Raw genomic sequence first — 25,591 nt, 5'->3', positions numbered from 1 at the left:
ACCTGATTTGGATGTAATTACCCTCAAATTAAATCTGAAAGTCTGCAGTTAAAGCACATCTTGTGTGTTTCATTTCAAAGCCATTGTGGTGGTGAACAGAGGCCAAAATATGAAAATTCTGTCAATGTCCCAATATTTATGCACCTGACTGTATAAATCCGTCCTTGGCGGGAAGTATGGAATGGGTGGAGGATTCACTCCAAAAAGAAAAAAGGGTGAAACAATTCTTTGAAACTTGAGAAAGTTTTATAGATATATTGTCTACAGATATAAAAGTACAAATTCGCAAATGTTTTCATTAGGGGTGTGCACCGGCCACTTTTCGTGTTTTGTGTTTTGGATCTGGATCTTTCTTCGTGTTTTGGATCTGGATTGGTTTTGCCAAAACCACCCTTCCGTGTTTTGGGTTCTGGATTTTGTGTTTTGGATCTGTATTTTTTTGAAAAAAGCATAAAAACAGCTAAAATCACAGAATTTGTGGGTTTTTCTGCTCCTATGCTATTATTAAGCTCAATAACCTTAATTTCCACTAATTTCCAGTCTATTCTGAACACCTCACAATAGTGTTTTTATGTCCAAAAGGTAGCTGGATGACTATGCTAAGCGACATGAGTGGGCGGCACAAACACGTGGCCCATCTAGGAGTGACACTGCAGTGGCAGACAGGATGGCAGTTTGAAAAACTAGGCCGCAAACAGTACATAATGCAAAGAAAAAAAAGAGGTGCAAGATGGAATTATCCTTGGGTCCTCCCACCCACCCTTATGTTGTATAAACAGGACATGCACACTTTAACAAACCAATCATTTCAGCGCCAGGGTCTGCCACACGACTGTGGCTGAAATGATTGGTTCGTTTGGGCCCCCACAAAACAAGCTGGCAATTAATCTGTCCCTGCACAAACTGGCTCTACGGAGGCAAGATGTCGTCCTCATCCTCCTCATTCACCGATTCCTCACCCTCTTCAGTGTTGTGTACATCCTCATCCTCACAGAGTATTAATTTGTTCCCACTGGAATCCACCCACCACAGTTCCCTCTGTACATTATGGAGGCTGGTCTCCCTGGAAGAGTTGATAATTCATTTTTATGAACATTATCTTCTCCACATTTTGTGGAAGTAACCTCCTACGCCTTTCGCTGACAAGGTTCCCGGCTACACTAAACACTCTTTCGGAGTACGCACTGGAGGGGGGGGCAACTCAGCTAAAATAGAGCCAGTTTGTACAGGGGCCTCCAAATTGCCTCTTTTTCCTGCCAGTACATGTACGGACTGTCTGACATGCCTACTTGGATGCTGTCACCGATGTAATCCTTTAACAGACAGACGCACGCTTGTCGCTGCTGCTTTGAGGATGCAGGTGCGGCTACAGCCCACACAATTCACAAAGACAGAAAAAAAAAGAATTTTTTTATTGTTTGTGGAGCGCACTTTGAGGGTTACACCACCCTTTAACAGACAGACGCACGCTTGTCGCTGCTGCTTTGAGGATGCAGGTGGAATCTAGACGGGATTTGGAACCGGGGGCACACTACCTCCATCAATTGTCTAAATCCCACTGCACTAATGGCGGATACCGGACGCACGTCTAACACCAACATAGCAGTTAAGGCCTCAGTTATACGTTTTGCTTCAGGATGACTGCTGTCGTACTTCATCCTCCTTGCTAAGGACTGTTGGAGGGTCAATTGTTTAGTAAAAGTAGTGGTGTTCCTACTTCCTCTCTGGGATGATGAACAATTCCCAGCAGCAGCAACAGCACTAGGAGGAAGTGGTTCTTGATCTTTCCCTATTTTATTTTTATCGGAGAAAGTTTGGTACTCCATTTATGTTATATTGATATACACGTGCGGCTAAGGCGCACACAAACACAGAAAATAATTTTTTATTTTTGTTGGAGACTAGTGCACTTTGTGGGTTACACCACCCTTTAAGAAATGAGCCAGCCGGCCCTTTACTTATGGGATACAGGCGCACGCTTGACTCTGTTCCTTTGTTGATGGACGTTCGGCTACTGCACACACAATTCACAAACACAAAAAAATATATATTTTTATTTTGTTTGGAGTGCACTTTGGGGGTTACAGCACCCTTTAACGGTCAAGCCAGCCGGCCCTTTACTTATGACACAGGCGCACGCTTGGCACTACTTTGTTGATGCACGTGCGGCTACTGCGCACACAATTCACAAACACAAAAAAATATTTTTTTACATTTTGTTTGGAGTGCACTTTGGGGGTTACAGCACCCTTTAACGGTCAAGCCAGCCGGCCCTTTACTTATGACACAGGCGCACGCTTGGCACTACTTTGTTGATGCACGTGCGGCTACTGTGCACACATTTCACAAACACAAAAAATATATTTTTTTATTTTGTTTGGAGTGCCCTTTGGGGGTTACAGCACCCTTTAACGGACAAGCCAGACGGCCCTTTACTTATGGGACACAGGCGCACGCTCGGCGCTGCTCCTTTGTTGATGCACGTGCAGCCACAGTGCACACAATTCACAAACACAGAAAAAATATTTTTTTTTTAGCACTTGGGGGGAGCACCCCTGATGGACAGAGCACCCCCTGGACAACACTACAGCACCCCTTTAGGACTGGGACACTGCACAGGACTTTGGAGTGGACACAGCCCCTATGGACAACTGACTGCACAACACAGTCCAGCCAGCCCATATGGACTTTGGAGGAGTGGACACAGCCCCTATGGTCAACAGCAGCACAGCACAACACAGCCAGCCCCTATGGACTTTGGAGGAGTGGACACAGCCCCTATGGACAACAGTAGCACAGCACAACACAGCCAGCCCCTATGGATTTTGGAGGAGTGGACACAGCCCCTATGGACAACAGCAGCACAGCACAGCACAACACTACACTACACAGCCCAGCCAGCCCTAACTCCCACCCTCCCTCTTCACTGTCCACAGCCGAGTGAGAAAATGGCGCCGACGCGGGTACCTTATATAGAATCCAAAACCCGCGAGACCCAGAAGGCGGAATGATGACATTTTGCCTCGATTTCAGATCCGAGTCAGGCGGGAAAAGTCGAGCCTGACTCGGATCGGCCTCGGATCGGGGGGGCTCGGGGGGGGGTTCGGATTTCAGAAATCCGAACCCGCTCACCCCTAGTTTTCATACAACGCAGTGGTTTGAAACTCAAACAGCCAGGCAGGAGGATCTGATATTGATATCTTGACAGATAAATATAATCTGTCGAAGCTCCATTAAACATGCGTAATAGGATTGGGCAGATATGGGTATATAATTATAAGTAAGATTATAAAAAGAACAAGAAATATCCTTTGCAATGTAAGCACAATCGTCTAAGAATGAAAGGAGTGTTGAGAGATGTTATTTATGTAATGTATGTTGATGGAATTTAATCCAAAAAGGTGGAAAAATGTTAACCTACCGAAATAATGTACTATTATAAAGTATGATAATATAATGACTGTTTGAATAAAAATAAACAACCTATAAAAAAAATGTAAAAAATAAATCCGTCCTTGGTCTGGAACTCCCAATAACGATGTATAACGTGTGCCGGTGCCCAAAAGAATGTACATTGCAAAGGTGCGGGACTCATGGCATCAAACGCAGATATAGGCTAATGCAGATAGGTAGTGGTGAGTATGGGGGGATCATGGAGGTAGTACAGAGAGATAGTGTTTGGTAAGGAGGGGTCAGAGGGTAGCGGAGATAGGTAGTGGAGAGCCACCCAGTAACCCTTGCAATGCTGGTCAGTTGTGGGTAAATTAGACCACTACACATGTACTAACATTATGCCACACTAGTAGCGCCCACACTTTATGTCCAACTGTAATGCTCACACATGCCACTGTAGTGCCCACACAATATGCCGCACTATAGTGACCCCCATATTATTACACTGCAGTGCCCACACATTATGCCACCTCTAGTGCCCACACATTATGCTACACTGTAGTCCCCACACATTATGCCACCTGTAGTGCCCTCACATTATGCTGCACTATAGTGACCCCCATATTATTGCACACTGTAGTGCCCACACATTATGCCACCTGTAGTGCCCACACATTATGCTACACAGTGCTCAAACATAGTGCCACCTGTAGTGCCCACACAATATACCTCACTGTAGTGCCCACACATTATACCAAACTGTAGTGCCCACATAGTGTACTCACTACTCACCAGCATCATCCTCATGCAGCCGGCAGAGCAGCAGTCACAGCCTCACAATGAGTCACACCCATGAGGCTGCGCTGCTGCTAAACTCCAGGTCAGAGGAGCATGTGATGGACTCCACCAATCAGAGCTCAGCACATGCTCCTCTGATCCCACTGCAGAGACTATTGGGATTTAATACCCAGTAGGGCACCGCAGTGCTGAGTCTGACTGCACTGTGCTCCGGTCCCCTACGTGTAGCTGCTGGCTGGCTCAGTCACAGCCTTGATGACTGTCCGGCGAGCAGCTGCACTGCACTCGCCATAGGAATGGTGCCACAGGCCACGCCCTCCCATTATAGAGGGTGTGGCTGCAAATCAGTGGGGCCCATTGGGGATTTCACCAAATCCACGGCGGCCCGGTCCAAGCCTGGGCGTAAGTAGATATTTGAAGGCCACATTGCAAACGTTTGTAAATAACTCATGTAACTTTGACAAGGAAGATGGGCCCCCCTAAACTCTGGGCACCATAGCAGCTGCACCCTTGCAGCTATGGCAGTTATGCCAGATTTGCCTACCCTACCGCATTTTCTGGGAGCCACCCCGCAAAGTTGCCTGAATCCCCTGCATTCCCACTGCCCTGTATAAAAATCCAGACTGCGTATGCGCAAGTCTGGAGGTGATGGGGCGGGGCCTGACTGTGTGAAGACGCAGGGGCATACTCACCATCGGTCACGGGTGCAAGGATGCTACTGGCCCGGAGGTCTCCTGGGCCCGCCTTCCCCTGCACACAGACTGCTGGGAGAGACTGATGCTCCCAGCATTCCCTGGCCAGCCAGTAAATGGAAGGAGGAGGAGCTGACGCCAGAGGAGTGAAGAGCTACATGAGACTGTCAGTATTAGAGCTCACTGTAGCTCCTGCCAAATCTATTAATATCAGTGCCGCGGGAGAGGAGAGGGTGGGGGAGGTGTGTGTGTGTGTGTGTGACTATTAATGTGAATGTGTGAATCTATTCATGTAAATGTGTGTGTGGAAAGGATCTATTAATGTAAATGTGGGGAGAATCTATTAATGTGTGTGTGGGGGGGAATCTATTAATGTGAAGGTGCGTTTGGAGGTGATCTGTTAATGTGAATGTGGGGGAGGTACTATTAATGTAATTGTGGCGGGATCTATTAACGTAAATGTGGGGAGAATCTATTAATGTGTGTGTGGGGGGGAATCTATTAATGTGAAGGTGCGTTTGGAGGTGATCTATTAATGTGAATGTGGGGGGAGGATCTATTAATGTAATTGTGGGGGGACCTATTAATGTAAATGTGGGGAGATCTATTAATGTAAATGTGGGGGGGGTCTATTAGTGTTACTTTTTCTACACATGCTTCTTTTCTTATGCAGCTAGATTTGTTACTTCCTACATTGCCCTTTTATGCACTCAAAACCCTCGCACAAGGATGGAAAACATACCATTGTATTGTTGTATAGATTCATTCCCAGTGACTTTCTGCTACTCAAATTCAAAATATGACCCGATACTGTATTATACAGATCTGAGTGTTCACTATAAGTTATACTGTTGCACAGTACTGATCACTCTGTTCAGTATCACTACCTGTCATAGTGTTATTATCACTGTGTATGCTTTGTATCACTATACTTCACTATCTACATTTTCAATAATTCCTAATTTTATTATTTTTGCATTTTATTCAGTACGCCATGCTGTGCAGTGATGGGGTTTATATTCCCAGTGTCATTGTATAGTGTAACTTTTTTAGTATCACAACGTCATTTGCTTAGTATATTATCCTGTCATTCTGTTCAATATCAGTATATAATTTCTGGACATGTATGAAACACCATGAGGCTTTAGGCACGGCACTATATTATTCTTTGGCATTTGGTGTGCATGCCTAAGTCAATAACATGACTGTAGGTTTTATTAGGTATGTATCATAAATAAGCTACAACTTGCAGGGGTGGAGCACACAGAAAGTCATTTCCTAACTTGCCGAGCTTATGCAGCATGGCAGAACACTTTGATTTTAACACCACATAGAAGTGGTGTTATTCACTTTCAGTGATATAACATTAGCTAACTCTGGGTCTCATTCAGACCCGGTCGCAACCGGGTCGATGGTCCTCACAGAGCATGCGCACGACGGAGACCCGTCGCTAGGGGTCTCGTAGCAGACGGGATGAGCTGTCGATGTTGAGTGACAGCTCGCTCCGTTTGCTGGGCGGGCCAGGGGCGTGCCCGGCCAAACGGAGGCGTTCCGGTCGGAATGCTTGCCGTTTGGGGGTTTTGGGGGTCATTGATGATGTCAGTGGGGAACTTCCTGCTCAAACAGAGCAGGAAGTTCCCTGGGGCTTACGAGAGCCCAGACCCAACATTAAGGTCGGGTCGTAAGCCCCGATGGTCGCGATGGTGTTGACCATCGCGAACATCGCCCTGGTCGGTCGCTAGAGCTGTGGGTGGTAACCCACAGCCTAGCGATCGACCAGAAGGTGGCACTTTAAAAAGTAAGTGGCTGTCCTCATTCAGAGCGATCGCTTGCAGCAAGCGATCGACTCTGAATGAGGTCCACTGTGCGCAGTAGAAGTTACGCAGCACAAAATAAAGTAAGAGCACAGTTGGGGAAAGTCAGCAAGTGAGCTATGAAATAGCTAGTTTTGGCAGGAAAGTAGTTAGTTTGCATTGCTGCTTCATAGTACAGGAGTCATGGGTGTGATTCCAACCTGTGCACTGTGTGGAGTTTGTACATTCTCTCAGGTTTTCCCACAATCAAAAACAGACTTGATTGGTTGCTGATAAAAAATTATGAACGCTAATGTTCGTATGGTATACAATTCTGGGCCCGACTCAGCAGTGCTGAACGCAGATTCCCGATTATTAGAAATCTGCGCGTACGCAGGACCCGTTCTGCACATGCGCAGATTGCACGCAGGCCCCCATATGCCTCTGCCTGAGATTACTTTCCTATGTATCCAAAGCATTTCAAAAGTGCAGTAAACAAGAGGCAATGATTGTGCAAATAATCACTATAATTTTTCCTTGTGCAGTGAACTTAATTTTGTGTAAAAGTAAGTGTGCCAGTAATCAGTGCATCAATGTACATACTTTGCAATGTAATTACTATTCCCTACACCAGGCCTGGCTAACCTGCAACTTTCCAGCTGTTGTGAACCTAGAAGTACGGGTCTGAATCAGGCCCACAGTGCAATAATATATGCAATCATTTAATTTGTCCACCAGTATCATTACAGTGCATCTGGAAAGTATTCATAACGCTTAATTTTTTCCACACTTTGTTATGTTACAGCCTTATACTATAATGGAATAAATTAATTTTTGTCCTCAAAATTCTACACACAATACCCCATAATGGCAATGTGTAAAAAGTTTTTCGTAGATTTTTGCAAATTTAATTAAAAAAGCCCACTAAGAAATCAAATGTACATAAGTATTCACGGCCTTTGTCATGAAGCTCAAAATTGAGCTCAGGTGCATCCTGTTTCCAGTGATCATCCTTGAGATGTTCCTACAGCTTAATTGGAGTCCACCTGTGGTAAATTCAGTTGATTGGACATGATTTTGAAAGGCATACACCTGTCTGTATAAGGTCCCACACTTGACAGTGCATGTCAGAGCACAAACCAAGCATGAAGTCCAAGGAATTGTCTGTAGACCTCCGAGACTGGATTGTCTCGAGGCACAAATCTGGGGATGGGTACAGAAAAATATCTGCTGCTTTGAAGGTCCCAATGAGCACAGTGGCCTCCATCATCCGTAAATGGAAGTTCGTAACCATCCGGGCCTCTTCCTAGAGTTGGCCGCCTGTCTAAACTGAGCGATTGGGGGAGAAGGGCCCTAGTCAGGGAGGTGACCAAGAACCCGATGGTCACTCTGTCAGAGCTACAGCATTCCTCTATGGAGAGAGGAGAACCTTCCAGAAGGACAACCAACTCTGCAGCAATCCACCAATCAGGCCTGTATGGTAGAGTGGCCAGACAGAAGCCACTTCTTAGTAAAATGCACATGGCAGCCCACCTGGAGTTTGCCAAAATGCACCTGAAGATTGAACTCTTTGGCGTGAATGCCAGGTGTTATGTTTGGAGGAAACCAGGCACCGCTCATCACCAGGCCAATACCATCCCTACAGTGAAGCATGGTGGTGGCAGCATCATGCTGTGGGGATATTTTTCAGCGACAGGAACTGGGAGATTAGTCAGGTTAGAGGGAAAGATGAATGCAGCAATGTACAGAGACATCCTGGATGAAAACCTGCTCCAGAGCACTCTTGACCTCAGACTGGGGCGACCGTTCATCTTTCAGCAGGACAACGACCCTAAGAACACAGCCAAGATATCAAAGGAGTGGCTTCAGGACAACTCTGTGAATGTCCTTGAGTGGCCCAGCCAGAAACCCAGATTTGAGTCCAATTGAACATCTTTGGAGAGATTTGAAAATGGCTGTGCACCGACGCTTCCCATCTAACCTGATGGAGCTTGAGAGGTGCTGCAAAGAGGAATGGGCGAAACTACCCAAAGATAGGTGTGCCAAGCTTGTGGCATCATATTAAAAGAGAATTGAGGCTGTAATTGCTGCCAAAGGTGCATCAACAAAGTATTGAGCAAAGCTTGTGAATACTTATGTATATGTGATTTCTTAGTTGTTGTTTTTTTATTCAATTTGCAAAACTCTCAAAAACACTTTTTACACGTTGTCATTATGGGGTATTGGGTGTAGAATTTTGAGGACAAAAATGAATTTATTCCATTTTAGAATAACGCTGTAATATAACAAAATGTGGAAAAAGTGAAGCGTTGTGAATACTTTCCGAATGCACTGTATATTGTTTTAAATAAAATAATTAATGTTGCATTTAATATTATTAGTTATAACACACCATTCTATTACCACAGGACTTTGTTGTGTGCATTCGCTGAATATACTTTATGCACTTCAAGGTTATTTTGTAATCTTGGTGTTGGAACTTTGACTATAACTTTGGAACAGTGCTGAGAAATTGGAACAACTATTTTATTTTGTTTTCATAAAAACATTATGTAAAGGACATACAGTGATATTGTCCAATATCAGTGACTAATTATTATTCTGCTGAGTGCCCTGGCAGAGAGACATATGTTATTATGCATGCTGTAGATTTTATTTACTAATATCTTTCCATCCTTTTTAGTTTCTGTGTCTCAAGAACATCCGGACGTTCCTCACTGTGTGCTGTGAGTCTTTCAACATGAAGAAAAGTGACCTGTTTGAAGCATTTGACTTATTTGATGTACGGGATTTTGCCAAGGTATTTCACACTCTTGTATTGTCGCTTCAAACTAATATGTATAGGGATATTTGAACACAACCCTTTGTAAAAGTAGAATTTCTTCATTGCCAACCTACAACAAATTATTGTACATATTCTTGTTATTAAAAGCCCAGGAGAAGTTAAAAAAAAAAAAAAGTGTAAAAGTGCACAAAGGGTGTGTCACCAAATTTCAGTCCCAACTCTAAGAAGAGTTGTCTCGTTAACCATAAGGACCCTTAAGGGGCAAAGTTACCCTTAGCCCATAAGTGGATCTTAAAAGGTTCAGGTCGGTTGGGGCCTCAGGGTCTCAACACCCCATCACCGGGATGCACAGCACATAAGGGCCTACTTCATATGTATATCCTAGTAAAAAAAAAAAAGAGCAGGTTGAAAAAAACTAAAAGTATAGTAAATAAGGGCTTAGTGCATCAGTCTTGTCCAGGCTAATAGTAAAAATATGTTAGTGCTATACTCAGTGGAGTTTTCTCCATCTGATGGGATTTTTCGATGATCCCTGGGTCGCCACTCTTGAGGCTCCTTAATCCCAGGTTTCCCATGCAGCCCTGACCTCTGGCATGACAAACAAGTTAGAAGGTTCGTTATTGGAGTAGGACCACCATTCCTTCCTAGAACAGACAATAAAATAATTCTGTACTTCTAGTGTATTGCCTGATGCAGTAATAAAAATAATATATTATTATGGGTGATGTTTTAGTATAAAAAGCTACATGTTTAATTAGAATGATTATTCCTGCACAGACACTTAGCATATACTACACTTTCATTGCATAAGAACTTCAATGTGAAACTTAAAAAATGTGTAATTTGGAATATGAGTCTACCTTATGGCATACTTGTCTACTCTCATGAAATGTCCAGGAGAATCCCAGATATGGGGGCTTAATGACGCATTTCGCTACCCAATGCAGCAAGTGGTGGCATTTGATAGTAGAGACTAGCCCGAAAGATGCAATTTGTGGCACCATGTTGCCCGCACTTCTATTACCCACCTCTCCTCCATAATCTCCCAATGCACATCATTTAAAAGTAGGTACTGTAAATATGCCTTATAGCCACATTGTGTATCTCTGAAAGTAATGGTATAGTATTTGAAATGCATCTAACTGTATTATCAAGGCTCTTGGTTACCAGGGTTGAGAAACACAGCATCAGTTGTTCATCATGAAATGGACACAAGATACAGTACATAAACAGATAAACACATTGACTGCCCAGTTTTGGTCATTGTGCAGAAATCAGGAGTTCTGTTTATTGGAAGGCTTGTTTCCTTCTCATCTTTCACCCAACACATTTCACTACCTGATTTATAATTTGTGTCACTTTGCACCAGACCCCCAAACACATCAGGCCTAATGCCATTTTTCCCATAATAAATCTTCACTGCTTAAATGTCCACTTTAATTTCCCTCTCTGTAAAATCAAATCATTGTAGTTGCCCACTGGTTTCCTCTCTCTCTTCACAAATGTGTTTATTGATTACACGATCCTCTGGATTATACCTATGTTGAGAGCCTGGAAGAGTTTCTCAGTATCTGCTCATGAACTAATTATGGAAAGTCCATTTAGAACAGGATGTTTAGGTTCAACAAATTAATTAATTGAGTTGCTTGGATAGTGAATTGCAGATGAGCTACTTATGGTAATGACAGTCCAAAGGTTTCTAGCCTAGTCTCTTCATTAGAGATACAATTTTTTTTCTAGGTCTGACTGTTACATGGAAGCAAAAAGTAACAAGCTGTGAACAGTACATCTTTTCATTTAGTATAGTTACAGAACGTGTTTCGGCATACTCCAGTTGGAGCAGAAACTGCCTAGCTTTTGTTTAACCCTCTTTACTGCATATTTGCAGCCTCTACCCCTCAGATCCAATGTTTTAGCCTCTGTCAAGCTTTACTAGATTCCCACTTTATTTAGGTCTTACCTGCATCCCTCCTCCTACTCTGCCACTTTATGTTCCCTATCTTTCGCTGTTTTCCTCTTTCTGATCTTCCCATCTGTTCTAATCTACCTCTTTTATCTTCTCTCTACATTCTCTTACCGTCATTGTAATTTTACTGACTCCCAGTATCTTGCTTATAACATGCATCCTGTTCACATCACCAGCTATGAGGCAGCCCCTCACTTCCGGAAACTTTGCTCTACCAGGTTTACTCATTGTCAGGCAGTGCCAGAACCCAGTGGGCCCTGCTCTTATTTTTTCTTTCGCTCTGCTCACCCTACTCCTCGGGCTGAATCCTCCTCATAGCAAATATCCTACTTGTTGTCATAGAGTAGGTGAGTGGCTATCCCAGCAATTCTTACTTATGGTCCTGTAACAACTAATGTTGCTATAATGTCAACTATTCGTATTAACTGGTAAGCCTATTCAAACCTTTCTCTGATACTTAGAAGGTATTAGATTATTAGGCTTTAGTCACCTAATATTCAGCATTCCTAATCCTTTAGAAATTGCTCTCTGTGTATGACCCAGCTTGCTGCTGATTCTCTGCCCATCACTGCCAGCGACAGGCTGCTGTATTATGCACATGCTTGATGGCCATTCTGCGCATGCACATGACACTTTTACACAGTGGGGACTCGGCAATGCTCAGGAGGCTTTGCTGAAACCGTAAAGGCTGTGTTGGGTCCCCATTGCCATCTGTTGATGGCGTAAGCAATACAGGACAAACTGTAGTTTTTTGAATACTGAAAGGAGGGTATAGCGAGTGCCAATATGCCAACATTAAGGGCCCGCTGGCACATGTAGTCCACCTGTAAAGAAAATATTAAAATAACCAGAGTACATGGACACCGAAGGTGATAATCCTTTATCAATATTATATCACAAATTACATACTGACCAAACCCTCGTTAGTTCCTCGAAAGAGGGGACTCCATTTTAATTTTGGGGTCCCCCACTTTACGAGAAATTCCAGCCCTGGGCTGACCAGTTTGGGACTGGTTGATGGTATGACAGCAGTACCCCATGCTGTGGGTCTCCCTGCTATAGCGTCAGTCCCCCTGGCTGGTTCAGCCTGGTGCTGGTTATTGGAGAATAGGGAGAACCCCTCACTGTTTTTCCCCCCTATTTTCCAACACCAGACCAGGCTCAGAGGTCCAGAGGCTGGTTATTGATTTAAGGAGCGGGGGAGGGGGCACACTTTTTTATTTAATTATTCTAAACTAGTGGCTTTGTAGAAGGGTGTTGGCAATACAGTATATTATATTTTGAACTAGGTTTTAGGTTATTAGTTCTTGATTAATGAAACAATCTTCAGGGTCATATAGTTTAGTAAACTGCCTGTTACAAGCTGCCACATCTTGTTGGACAACGGTGCTCCTGACAGTTCCCTTAAGGTGGGTACACACTATACAGATACTGTATATCTGCAGATCGAGTGATCTGCAGATATATCTGCAGATGATGGTTGTTCGTACACACTGAACAACCATAATCTGTGCCTGCCCGCAGGTCCCGGCGACCACGGGGCGTGTCCCGGTGGGCGGGGGATGTGTGCCGCCCCCCTCCCCGCGGCTGCCGCTATGTGTGTACGGACGGTTTGCAGGCGCTCGTACACACCTGCCGATGGACAGATATGTCTGCAGACATATCTGTCCATCGGCTGTGCAGCACAGCCAATGCGATATGTCGTGAACGCCGACGGTCACTGACACACTGCCCGACGGGCAGCCGATACATTGGCAGATCAATTGATCGGCCAATGTATCTGTGAGAGTGTACCCAGCTTTAGGCCGGTTGCTGGGAGACGGAGCTGCCGCACTGTCAACCTATGATATCCTCTCTCGGGGCCTACGTCACCTATGCCGGAACTTGATTGTTTTGTTCTTCGTGTTGCTCGGATGCCGGTGATAGCGTCTCACGTGTTTCCGGTTCTGAATCCTGTCTAGTCGAGAGTGTTGTACCTCAGCCTGTCTCGAGTGTCTCTGCCGCTTGTGGCATCCCGGCGGCACAGGCCACAATCTAGCGACTCCTGCCTACGCAATCCAGCATACTGCCGCTTGTGTCATCTCGGCGGCACAAGTCACACTCCAGTGTCTCCTGCCGCTTGTGCCATCTCGGCGGCAGAAGTCGCACTCCAGCGTCCAAGGCCGCTTGTGTCATCTCGGCGGCACAAGTCGCACTCCTGTGTCTCCTGCCGTTTGTGTCATCTCGGCAGCAGAAGCCGCACTCCAGTGTCTCCTGCTGATTGTGTCATCTCGGCGGCACAAGTTGCATTTCTGCGTCTTTTTGCTGACGCAACTCCAGTGTCCTGCTACACAACCCAAAGCCCGCATCTTGTCGAGCACTACCAGCCCTCAATTCTGCTTCACGGCCCAAAGGCCACACCTTGTCAAGCACTACCAGCCCTCAAGGCTGCTTCATGGCCCAAAGGCCACACCTTGCCAAGCACTACCAGCCCTCAAGGCTGCTCCACGGCCCAAAGGCCGCATCTTGTCGAGCACTACCAGCCCTCAAGGCTACTTCACGGCCCAAAGGCCGCAGCTTGCCAAGCACTACCAGCCCTCAAAGCTGCGCCACGGCCCAAAGGCCGCATCTTGTCTACCAGCCCTCAAGGCTGCTTCATGGTCCAAAGGCCGCACCTTACCAAGAGTCGCCAGCCCTCGAGGCTGCGACTCGGTCAAAACCGGATCTTGTTTACATTTCTACCTAATCCTTAGCACCATTGGATCCCATAGTATATTCGTGTGAACCGCTACTACCCCGAGTACTAAGACCAGGCGGCCACCTAAGTACTGGTGATCATTTATAGATCTAAGGGAACAACGGGTGGCTGTTAGTGGCGGAAAACCTCACTAGCCTGGGTTCTAGGGGGTTCACATGAAATGAGCTCGGGGATTCATTACACTGCCATCCTGGCTGCCACTGCTGTGCCATTATGTTTTATAGATGTATTATACTCTTTTAAACAGCCATATGTTTGTTGCGCTGCTCTGTTCTCAGTTTAACCAGTCAGCTCTCTGCAGCCTATTCTGAAGTGGTCAAAGTTCATGTTATTAATGTTAAAAATACTGTGGAAACAAAAACAGGTCCAAATTACATGATTGTACCTGTTTTTATAAATTTTAAAAAAATCCAAATTTATTTGAGAGTGGTTAAACGCAATGAAGATTTAGAACCAAAAACCCAAACATGGGGGTCTGTGCATCTCTAAATTCTGAACCAGTCGCAAATAGCCACCATCACAGCTACCTTTCAGTATTCAAAGTGTAAACCCAAATAATACTCACTACACTTCATGGCCAACTTAACCAACAGTTGGGAGCTGATTGGCTTGAGCACTATTTATCATATGCAGCGAGTTTTATCACTCATTGCGAGTGATAAAATTTGTTGATACATGTGGCCCTGAATGAGCGGCAAAAGCTCTCCATTGAATTCAACAGATGTTCTACAAAAAGGGAGATAGGGCAGACAAACTCTCTTACAAAAATAAGGCAGTTTATCCTATTCCCACGCTGCTAGGACTCTACAAATCTGTACTTAAAGGGTCCAGGGATCATAGTAATACCTAAAACTGACCATGACTCAATTTTTTCTAGTAATTATAGAGTGATCTCTATTTTATGTGACTCTCAAGGTGTTTGCAAATATATTATCAAATCGGCTGCACAAGGTTATTACTACTCTTGTGCATCCTGATCAAATTGGGTTCATCTCCAGTAGACATACTGTACATCCATTAATACCAGGCACACTATTAATTTGATTGATTTTGCCAATAGCCAACTCTAATGGTGTCATTAGACATGGAGAAGGCATTTGATAGGGTTGGTTAGCCTTGTATGCGTCTCACTCTTGTGGCTATGGGCTCATTTCACCATGGGTTGCAGCCCTCTAATTCAGTTCCACATGGCCAGACCTTGCCATTGGTTTTAAGTCCTCTTAGTTCCAGATTGAAAATGGTACCACGACTGTCCGCTTTCTGCACTCGAAAATAAAATCTCATTTTACATGGATTAAGCTGTCTGTTACAAATCCTCATATTTCCTTCCTCAACCTTGTACATTACCTCCCATATAAATTCAACATACTTGACCTCAGCCTACCCCCAAATAGTTTACAACACTAAGTTAACTCAATGTGTACATCTCTACTCCACTCCTGACCTGCGGATCTGGGTAGACTTAGAAGCCAATGTCTCCAACATTTCTTTACCTTAAACTTTACTACTGGCTTACACCGCAACTTAAATCCACAGATTAGCCTTAATTTTAGCCTAGCCTCCTTATGCCTCTAGACAAACACATCCAATTGATGTTGGACTGGGGCATAAAGGGCCCTCCGGGGGAAGGCAGTGGTAGGGGCCCATGCTTAAAGGGTGTGGCCAGCCTCCAGAGAGGTGTGGCCAGTCACCACAGACACTTGGCTAACCATTATAAAGGACAATTGTCTGTAGACAACATGGATACTACACTGCATGGTCTGTTCATCCATGTTACTGGTCTACCTAACTAGCTGACTCTGTAATAGAGTAACAATGTATTCAAGTGCACTGTCTGAAACCTGACAATAGAAGAGGTGGCGGGGCCCTCAGGCAGTAGGGCCCACCAGGGATTTCCCCTGTAGCCCTGTGGGCCAGTCCGACCCTGCATCCAATACATAATACCATATCACTCCCTCTCCGCCTAACACCCTTATGTATAATCTCAAATTCTATCCAGATGTGAACATGTTAGCCTTTTTCTATTTCTCCCTGTCCTCACCCTTCGTCAATCTTTCCCTATGTTTGCTGATATGCCCAATCCAGTTTCTATCCTTCAACTGAGTCAGTTTTATACTTCAGTGCACATACAGACACTTGTGTCTCAATTTGTTCTCAATGTTCCTCTTTATTCAGTCTATTCTAAAGAAAATACTAGAGTAACATACCAGACCTTGTAGTGCAGGCCAGTGACATAGTAGTCACAAATATGTACAGTAAGTGAATGTAGTTGAAAATAAACATAGCTAAAAGCAATGTGGGCATACAGTAGAGCCATTTCATTGCTGTAGATGTGGCAGGCTGCAGTAAATGATTGCTGAACAGGGGCATAACTAGGTATTTGAAAAACCATAGCAAAAGTTTGTAAGGGCCCCTATGTATCACCCAATGGAAAAAAAAATATATCAGACATGTAACTTTGACAAGGAAGATGGGCCCCCCTTCATCTCTGTGCCCCATATCAGCTGCACCCCTTGCACCTATGGTAGTTATTCCCATGCATCTGAATGATTTTCTAATTAAACAGAACTGTTCTCTTCAGCAAAAAGCAAAATAGTAATATTAAACCTTTTCTACAACATGTAAATACATTTAAGTCTTTCTTTCACTTCAATAGACACACTAGCATGCAAAGTAATGGCATTAAGAGTTTGTACATGTTTGTATTCAGTTCTGCATTTTCATGTACAGAAGGCAAGTAGCATGTATACACTGTACATCACCACTTCTGATAACGCCTATATATTTGCTTGACCATAGTGTTAGCATCCGTTGTTTTTATGCCATTTATTTCTTATTCACAGCAACATGCTCAGTCAGTAGGTCACATTTATTTTCACTTTTATAATGCCTACTGATTTTAAGTGTTCCTCTGCCATCTGAAAGCTTTGGAAGCATGTTGCTCTACTGAGTCTCCTCCTCTTCTGCTACTCACGTTTGATTGACAGCTGAGGACTAATTTGCTGATTGGCAGCTGAGAGTTTCCTGCTGCCTGCGGGACCTGATGACCTAGTTTTCATTCTTTCTTTAAATCCCCCGCCATCAGTGTCAGTGACAACAGCTAAGTTTGTAACTAACCTTTTACCACCTTAGGGTCATCAGGTTACTTACTCCCTTGTGGACTAATGTACCCATATATCCTTCCACTAAAGTGGTGTACAACAGATCAGTGCCTCCACCCAAGTATCAGTTAGTAGTAACGGGCCTACATGAGAAAACCCATATTAATCAATTTAGGCTTAACCAAAAGTCTAAGTTATAAACCATTATAACTTACATGAATTAAGATTTCAGGGTATTTCCCTTCCACTTCCCTACAGTAAATAAACTCACAATTAAATTTTCTCACAATACATATGTAATTTTTATTCTTGCGTTCACCACTGGCACTCTCAAATATGGAAATTTTACATTGATACTATGTAATTATATAACTGAATTACAATATGAGTGGTGATATTTAACAGAACAAAGTAACATTCATTACCGGTATATAAAGTCACAAGTATAGTAATTTACACATATCTTTAAACATACACCTAGCAACAATCTGTTGTAAAGTGAAGATTTACAGGGGTATTCAATATGGGAGCGATAAGTCCGTTTTTGCGTTAATATCGCACCTATGACGTCATTATCGCAGGTTTTAGTTTTACACCGTATTCAATTTCAAAGACTTTTCGCAGGTTCGAAAAGTCTTTGATAAAAAACGGGGATAACTTTTCACCATTGAATAGGTGTCGAAAAAAAGTGCAGAATTGGGGTTTAGGGGTGCAGGCTATTTTTTTAAAAAGAACTGTGCCAAAAAAAGTTTTACAAAAAAATAGGGACACCCCAAAAAATTAATTTAAAAATTGGGGTAAAAAAAAAAAAAAATGGGAAAAAATTGTTTAACAATAGGGAAATAGGTTCAGGGCTATTCTGCATGTATGCGGCAGATGTTTTCTAGAATAGATTTATAGCGGCAGGTGCACAAATGCAGAATTTTTAAAAACTTACTTTAGGGACATCAAAATATGCTAGTACCCATTTTCATGTACCCCAAATTTGATGGGACCACTTAAAAAAACGAAAAAAATAACCTAAGTGCTGTTCTGCAACACTTCTTCAATGTCTGGAAAAAACACCTGCTGAGGCTTTTTAAATCCCCGACTTTCATTTAAAGGCTAAAACGGGGGTACCCATAGTGATCCCCATGTTTTTACAACTTTAGGGGGGTCCTACAATTTTTTTAAGGAAAATTTCGTAACTTTACGCAAATCCCACTTCGCAGGCTCCCGTTTTCGTTAGTTTCATATTGAATACGGGGATAAGCGGGCGCGCGCCCGATACTTTAACACAGGTAAAAGTTCCGATATGAAACGTAAACTTCGACAGCGAAGTTTACGTTTCATATTGAATACCACTCAAAGGCCCTCATTCAGAGCCGGACGCTCTGAGCAGAGCGCTCGCTCTGAATGAGGGCCGTCCTCCATAAAAATGGAGCGTCCTCCCGGACGCTCGTATAGCTGTGGGTCACCACCCACAGCACATACGAGCGTGCAGGATGATGGTCGTGATGGTCTTGACCATCGCGACCATCGCCAGTGCGACCAGAAGCCTGTGGTCGGGTTTTTCGACCACAAGCCCTGGAGTGATTTTGGCTCTATCAGAGCCAAAATCACTCCCACTGACATCACTAGTGATGTCAGTGGGCCGGCTTCTGACGGTAGGCTTTCCCTTGGGAACGCCCCTGTCTGGGAGGCACGCCCCCGGCACGCCCACCAAAGGGGGCGTGCTGTCAATCAACATCGACAGCACGCCCCCTTTGATCAGACACAACGAGCGAAGGAAAGTCCTTCGCTCGGCGCGTCTCGCGCATGCACACAACGGAGCTCCCTCCGTCGTGCGCATGCTCAGTGCACACCATCGACCCACTTGCGAGCAGACAGCCGCTCGCGAGTGGGTCTGAATCAGGCCCAAAGTCTGTAAATGTCTTTTCACAAACCAGTTCTCCGTTGTCCTACTTCCACTGTTTTCTAAAGATCAGGTGGCAAATGTAATAGAAATACACTTACATCCTTGTTTTTCTCTGGTGCATGGTAGATGTAATATAACTCATCACAACTACGTAACACCAGGGGGGCAATCCAATTAGCCGCGTGGGGTGCAAATTGGATGCGTTTTGATGTTGCCACGGCATTCAAACGCCGAAAACGGCACCGCATCTCGCACCCCTCGCAGTCCTCTTTTAGGCTGAATTCGCTCCATTTCGTACGCAGAACAGTTTTGAGCGAATTCAGGCTGCAGTCAAGTGCGGCTGTTGTCGCGATGACTCACACCCTTTCCCCTTTATATTGTGCACCACTGTTTGCATGGTGATGTGCCTCTGATGTCTGGACTTTATCCAGCCAGCTGATGATCAGAATAACACCTCTGGCCAGGGCCGGATTTACCACTAGGCAGCCTAGGCCCTCATTCAGAGGCCTCATTCAGAGCCGGAGAGGGAGCTTGTGGGCTCGGCGGCCAGGTCCAGCTCTAAATGGCAATGGGGCGGAGGAGTTGACTGCGCCCGTCCTGGAGCAAAAGGCTGGAGAGTGTGGCGTTCAATGAGCGAGTGGCTTCTGCAGTATCGGCCAGCCAGGGAGCCGTACTGTAGGTGTCTGCAGCCGTAGTGGCCAGCAGTAGCAGAGTGCTAGACATGGACAGCCGAGGTACCCATCAGCAAATACAAGCCAGAGTAACTGTAGTCCGAGGCAGAGCCGGATTTAGACCTCATGGGGCCCTAGGCAAGATACCAATTTGGGGGCCCCCCTCCCTCCATAATGCATAACAATCCATAGCACTATATTTTAATTTCTGATTCATGCCCCTGTACAGCACCCTGAAGAAAAGGTCTGCTGCCGCTTTGAAACGTCGGCTATGTATGTATGGGTTGGGTACGGAATGCAGGCGCTCAGAATCCCGACGCCGGCATCCTGATACGGTTAGGATACCGATACCTGCCAGTAAGTATCCTAACCTTACCCCTGAACCTAACCCTCCCTCCCTGCAGCCTAAAACCAACCCTCCCAGCCTAACCCTAACCTTCCACTCCCAGCAGCCTAACCCTAACCCCTCTCAGCACAGAACCCCCCTCCCCTCACAGCACAGACCCCTTCTTTCGTCACATCACTGACCCTTCTCAGCACAGACCACCCTCCTCCCCTCACAGCACAGACCAGCTCTTTTACTGACCCCTCTCAGCACAGACTCGCCCACACTCATAGCACAGGCCCACTCTTTCCTCATCACTGACCCCTCTCCCATCTCAGCACAGACCACTCCCTCCCCTCATGCAATGCCCCCTACACTAGTGCTCCTTATGCAATGCCCCCTGTAGTAGTGCCCCTTATGCAATGCCCCCTGTAGCAGTGCCCATAATGCAGTGCCCCTTATGCAATGCTCCCTGTAGCACTGACCCCTCTCCCATCTTTTACTGACCCCTCTCAGCACAGAATCCCCCAAAATCATAGCACAGGCTCGCTCTTTCCTCATCACTGACCCCTCTCCCATCTCAGCACAGACCACTCCCTCCCCTCATGAAATGCCCCCTATACTAGTGCCCCCTTATGCAATGCCCCCTGTAGTAGTGCCCCTTATGCAATGCCCCCTGTAGCAGTGCCCATTATGCAAAGCCCCCTGTAGCAGTCCCCTTTATGCAGTGCCCTCTGTTGTAGTGCCCATATGCAGTGCCCCCTGTAGTTGTGCCCATATGCAGTGCCCCCCAGTACTTACCTGACTCCACGCATCCGTCGTCCGAGCTGACGCTCCTGCTGCCGTGCTGACTGGATCTACCTTAATCCATCAGGCGTGGCTGCGCCGGCTCCTCACATTGCCGGTGGCGTCATGACGTCACCCGCGCATTGCATCACTGGGAACGATGGCCTCTGAAGCGATCGTAGGCTTCCTTATCCTCCAATCACTTCAGAGGCCAGCGTTCACTGGCCCTGTCCTGAAACTCCACCTCCTCCTCCCCCCACCTGGTAGGAGCAGGGCTCTGGACGTGCTGCTGCTGCTGGCACCGGCCGTCGAGTGGAGACAAAGCAGCAGCACGTCCAAAGCCCTGCTCCTACCAGGTTGGGGGAGGAGGAGGTGGAGTTAAAATGCAGGTTCTCTCCAGGACCGGATTCCGGGGGACCCAGCCACGGGCCCCTTGTTACCCGCAGGCCGGAGGGCCTAGGCTGGGGGGTGCCCGGCACTTACGGACATGCCGGGAAACCCACAAGTGCTGCGGTCACCGACGGTGACTGCTGTGCCGCCGTTTTCACCACCCGCAGGACACTGTGTGACCCACGGGTGGAGACAGAACCTGCAGGCTGTCTCAGTGGGGCGCCGCGCTGGAGGGCAGGGTGCTTTTTGACTTTCAGAAATAGGGCAGGGCGCGGCGCCCCTCTGAAACAGCCTAACGGGAACGTAATATGTGCATCCCACACACTGGGCACATCCTCACCACAGAGAAAAAAGTACCAAATAAATGTCGTGCGCATGCATGAGACCCGGATAGCGACAGGCAATTCGTCGCTCCGGGTCTCGTACCAAAGGGGGTGTGCTGTTGAGTGACAGCACACCCCCTTTGGTGGGCGGGCCAGGGGGGTGGCTGCCCAGACGGAGGCGTTCCCATGTGAATGCCTCCGTTTGGGGGTGGCCCCACTGACATCACGAGTGATGTCAGTGGGAGAGAGGTCCAAAACAAGTTGTAATATAAACACCCTGTCACTAAGCAAGCTAATCGCCTGCAGAGTAAACAATAAACCAGCACTCACGTTTAGATGAATCCACAGGTTTATTCACAAGGCATGTGAACAGACATACCACATAGCTATCAGTGGCCCAACGATCGTTTCAACTGTACTTCAGTTTTCCTCAGGGGCTAACACATACTGAGCCCTGGAGCTCTTAATATACCCAAAAAGGGCGCCAAAATCAGAAAAGCCCAATTATGCTGTTGCCTTTGCCACGCCCCTCTGCGTTGATTGGCTACTTTAAAAGGTAAATAAACAGCCTCCGTTTGTTACACATACATGGCTGTTAGTATGAGTACTGTAGCCTGCGTTGTGGACTGGGCAGATCATGACAACATAGAACAAAACAAACACATACACATATATGACTATGGAACATTTAGTGAATCATCGCTGATATCAGTCTCTAGACTGCATCAATTTGGAGAAACCTGCCAACTGGTATCACAGTGCTGGCAACTCCATAATTCCATCATATAGCATTGATCTGTAACTGCATATAATCACTTACAAAGCCATATAGACATGAAACATGACAATGTTAATGCATACAGTATGTGTGCATTAGAAAATATGACAAGGCTCTTTGGAGCCATACACTATAACACCATGCCATATGCATAAGAATGTACGGCACCCGGCTCTGATTATAACAGCACTGGAAATGTATGGCAACAGATCACTGTGGTCAGCTTATATCAAACGTTGGTGTATAGACCTGCTGGTCTCTGCAATACAGCACCAATAACACAGCCAATAGTATAGTCCAGGCCATTTCAAAGCCACTCCTGTACTGCCATATATACCAGGATAATGAATGCAACAAGCACATGTATACTAAGAAATGCACACAAAAAAGTGAAAACACCATAACACCATGCCATATGCACATAAGTGCACAGTACATGGTAAAATAAACTGGTCACTATGCGACATATAGCAATGTCCCCAAGGCAACTTGCGTGATACCAGTATATGCATATTGTATCATGTATTGCTACCACCCATGGGTAACAAAGTCACATGTAAGGCTAGTGATCAAAAAAATTAATCCAAACAGAGAATATGTCTAAAGAAAACAGCTCATTTTGAAGTCCTCATTGAGCCAATTAGGTGAGAGACTGTTCAATCGATGAATCCATTGTAGTTCCCTTTGTATCAGAATTTTCTCTCTATCGCCACCCCTTTGGAGCATTGGAATGTGGTCAATAATGTGACATTAAAGCTGTCTAACAAAATGTCCTTTGTTTTTAAAATGTCTAGCTACCGGTAAGTTTGACAAATCCTGTCTCTGATCTGCAGTGGATACAGATATCTTGATAGAATACCGGTGTTGACTGAGGGTCTCATTCAGACCTGCTCGCGAGCGCAGGACGCTCGCAAGCGGGTCGATGGTACCCAAATGCGCATGCGCACGACAGAGGGAGCTCTGTCGTGCGCATGAGCGAGACCCGGATAGCGACAGCCAAGCTGTCGCTCTGGGTCTCGCACCAAAGGGGGCGTGCTGTCGATGGTGAGAGCACGCCCCCTTTGGTGGGCGTGCCGGGAGCGTGGCTGCCAGACGGAGGCGTTCCCATGGGAACGCCTACCGTCTGGGGCCGGCCCCACTGACATCACTAGTGATGTCAGTGGGAGTGATTTTGGCTCTGATAGAGCCAAAATCACTCCAGGGCTTGCGGCAGCGAGACCCTACCGCAGGGTCTCGTCGCAAGCCCGATGGTCGCAATGGTCTTGGTCATCATGGACGCTCGCATAAGCTGTGGGTGGTAACCCACAGCTATGCGAGCATCCATAAGGCCGCTCCAAATTTAACTAGGACGGCCCTGATTCAGAGCGAGCACTCTGGTCAGAGCGTCCGGCTCTGAATAAGGGCCTGAGTCTTTCTTTGAGCATTCTTTTAGTTTTCCCAACGTATACAAGGTCACATGGACAAGTGAGAGCATAAACAACATATTTGCTGTTGCAGTCCAAATGATGCCTAATATTATATTTGCTCCCGTCCTGAGGATTGGTGAAGCAACTGCCCGTTGCCAAAAAGGGGACAGTTGGTGCAGCCTGTACATTTAAATGTTCCTGGTTTTCTGCTTAACCAATGGGCTTGTTGTTTTTTATATTTGGAAGAATCTGTCTGGACTAACAAGTCTTTCAAATTGGGGCCACGTCTATATGCAAACCGTGGTACCCCACTAATTTGTGTAGACAAAGTAGGGTCACTGGTCAATAAATGCCAGTGCTCTAGTACCTTCTTCCGTATAAAGCTGGACGCAGTAGTGTACGTGCTGCAAAAGTTGAACACATTCAACCCTTTATCAGGGTAAGCTTCTTTTTGTTCAAATAAATCTTCCCTCCTAAGTTTGCCTACTTTGGCAAGTGCTTCATCAATATCATCCTGTGAATATACTCTTTCGAGGAAGAGTTGTCCCATATCCATCAGAGCTATAGAGGTAGACTTTGGCTCTGAGTTGATCCTTACTACTCTTAAAAGTTGTGAGTAAGGTAACCCTCTCTTGAGGGGTGCTGGATGAAAGCTAGTTGCATGTAGCAGCATGTTTTTATCAGAGTCCTTGCTGAAAATTCTGGTAGCCACCTGATTCTTATTCAGTGAGACTGACACATCTAATTAATTGATGTGCTCTCTGCTAAACGTGAGACTGAGGTGTATTGTGCCAGGATTTGAATTGAGGTAGTTAATGAATTGTAATAATTTTTCTACGCCCCCCTGCCATATCAGAAATAGGTCATCAATGTAACTAGCATAAAAAACTACACTCTTCCAATCAGAGCTGCCATACAGATATTTATGTTCATAGGCTAACATGAATATGTTAGCGTAGGAAGGGGCCATATTTGACCCCATCGCTGTCCCCTGCTTAAATGTCATATTATTGACCACATTCCACCACTCCAAAGGGGTGGCGATAGAGAGAAAATTCTGCTACAAAGGGAACTACAATGGATTCATCGATTGAACAGTCTCTCACCTAATTGGCTCAATGAGGACTTCAAAATGAGCTGTTTTCTTTAGACATATTCTCTGTTTGGATTAATTTTTTTTGATCACTAGCCTTACATGTGACTTTGTTACCCATGGGTGTTAGCAATACATGATACGATATGCATACAGTACTGGTATCACACAAGTTGCCTTGGGGACATTGCTATATGTCGCATAATGGCTAAGTGTGACCAGTCTATTTTACTGTGTGCTGTGCACTTATGTGCATATGGCATGGTGTTATGGTGTTTTCACTTTTTTTGTGTGCATTTCTTAGTATACATGTGCTGGTTGCATTCATTGTCCTGGTACATATGGCAGTACAGGAGTGGCCTTTGAAATGGCCTGGACTATACTATTGGCTGTATATTCATTTAAATGTGTTGGCAATTTAATAGTGGTGTTATTGGTGCTGTATTGCAGAGACCAGCAGGTCTATACACCAACGTTTGATATAAGCTGACCACAGCGATCTGTTGCCATACATTTCCAGTGCTGTTATAATCAGAGCCGGGTGCCGTACATTCTTATGCATATGGCATGGTGTTATAGTGTATGGCTCCAAAGAGCCTTGTCATATTTTCTAATGCACACATACTGTATGCATTAACATTGTCATGTTTCATGTCT

At 45.4% G+C, this 25,591-nt stretch overlaps 1 protein-coding gene across 4 annotated transcripts in view; it reads left to right on the top strand.

Annotated features, from left to right (window-relative positions):
- VAV3 (vav guanine nucleotide exchange factor 3) overlaps positions 1–25,591 on the top strand; it is a 317,308-nt gene that overhangs the window by 119,242 nt on the left and 172,475 nt on the right. For all 4 annotated transcript variants that reach the window (XM_088474051.1, XM_088474049.1, XM_088474050.1 and 1 more), the window contains exon 2: positions 9,360–9,476. In XM_088474051.1, the coding sequence (XP_088330177.1) occupies positions 9,360–9,476 (117 nt within the window). The remainder of the gene's footprint in view (positions 1–9,359; positions 9,477–25,591) is intronic.

Source organism: Taudactylus pleione, unplaced genomic scaffold, assembly GCF_031769625.1.
Source record: "Taudactylus pleione unplaced genomic scaffold, aTauple2 ptg000146l, whole genome shotgun sequence".
Taxonomy (NCBI): Eukaryota; Metazoa; Chordata; class Amphibia; order Anura; family Myobatrachidae; genus Taudactylus; species Taudactylus pleione.
Note: the sequence above shows the minus strand (reverse complement) of the source record. Positions and strands in the feature narration are given on the sequence as shown.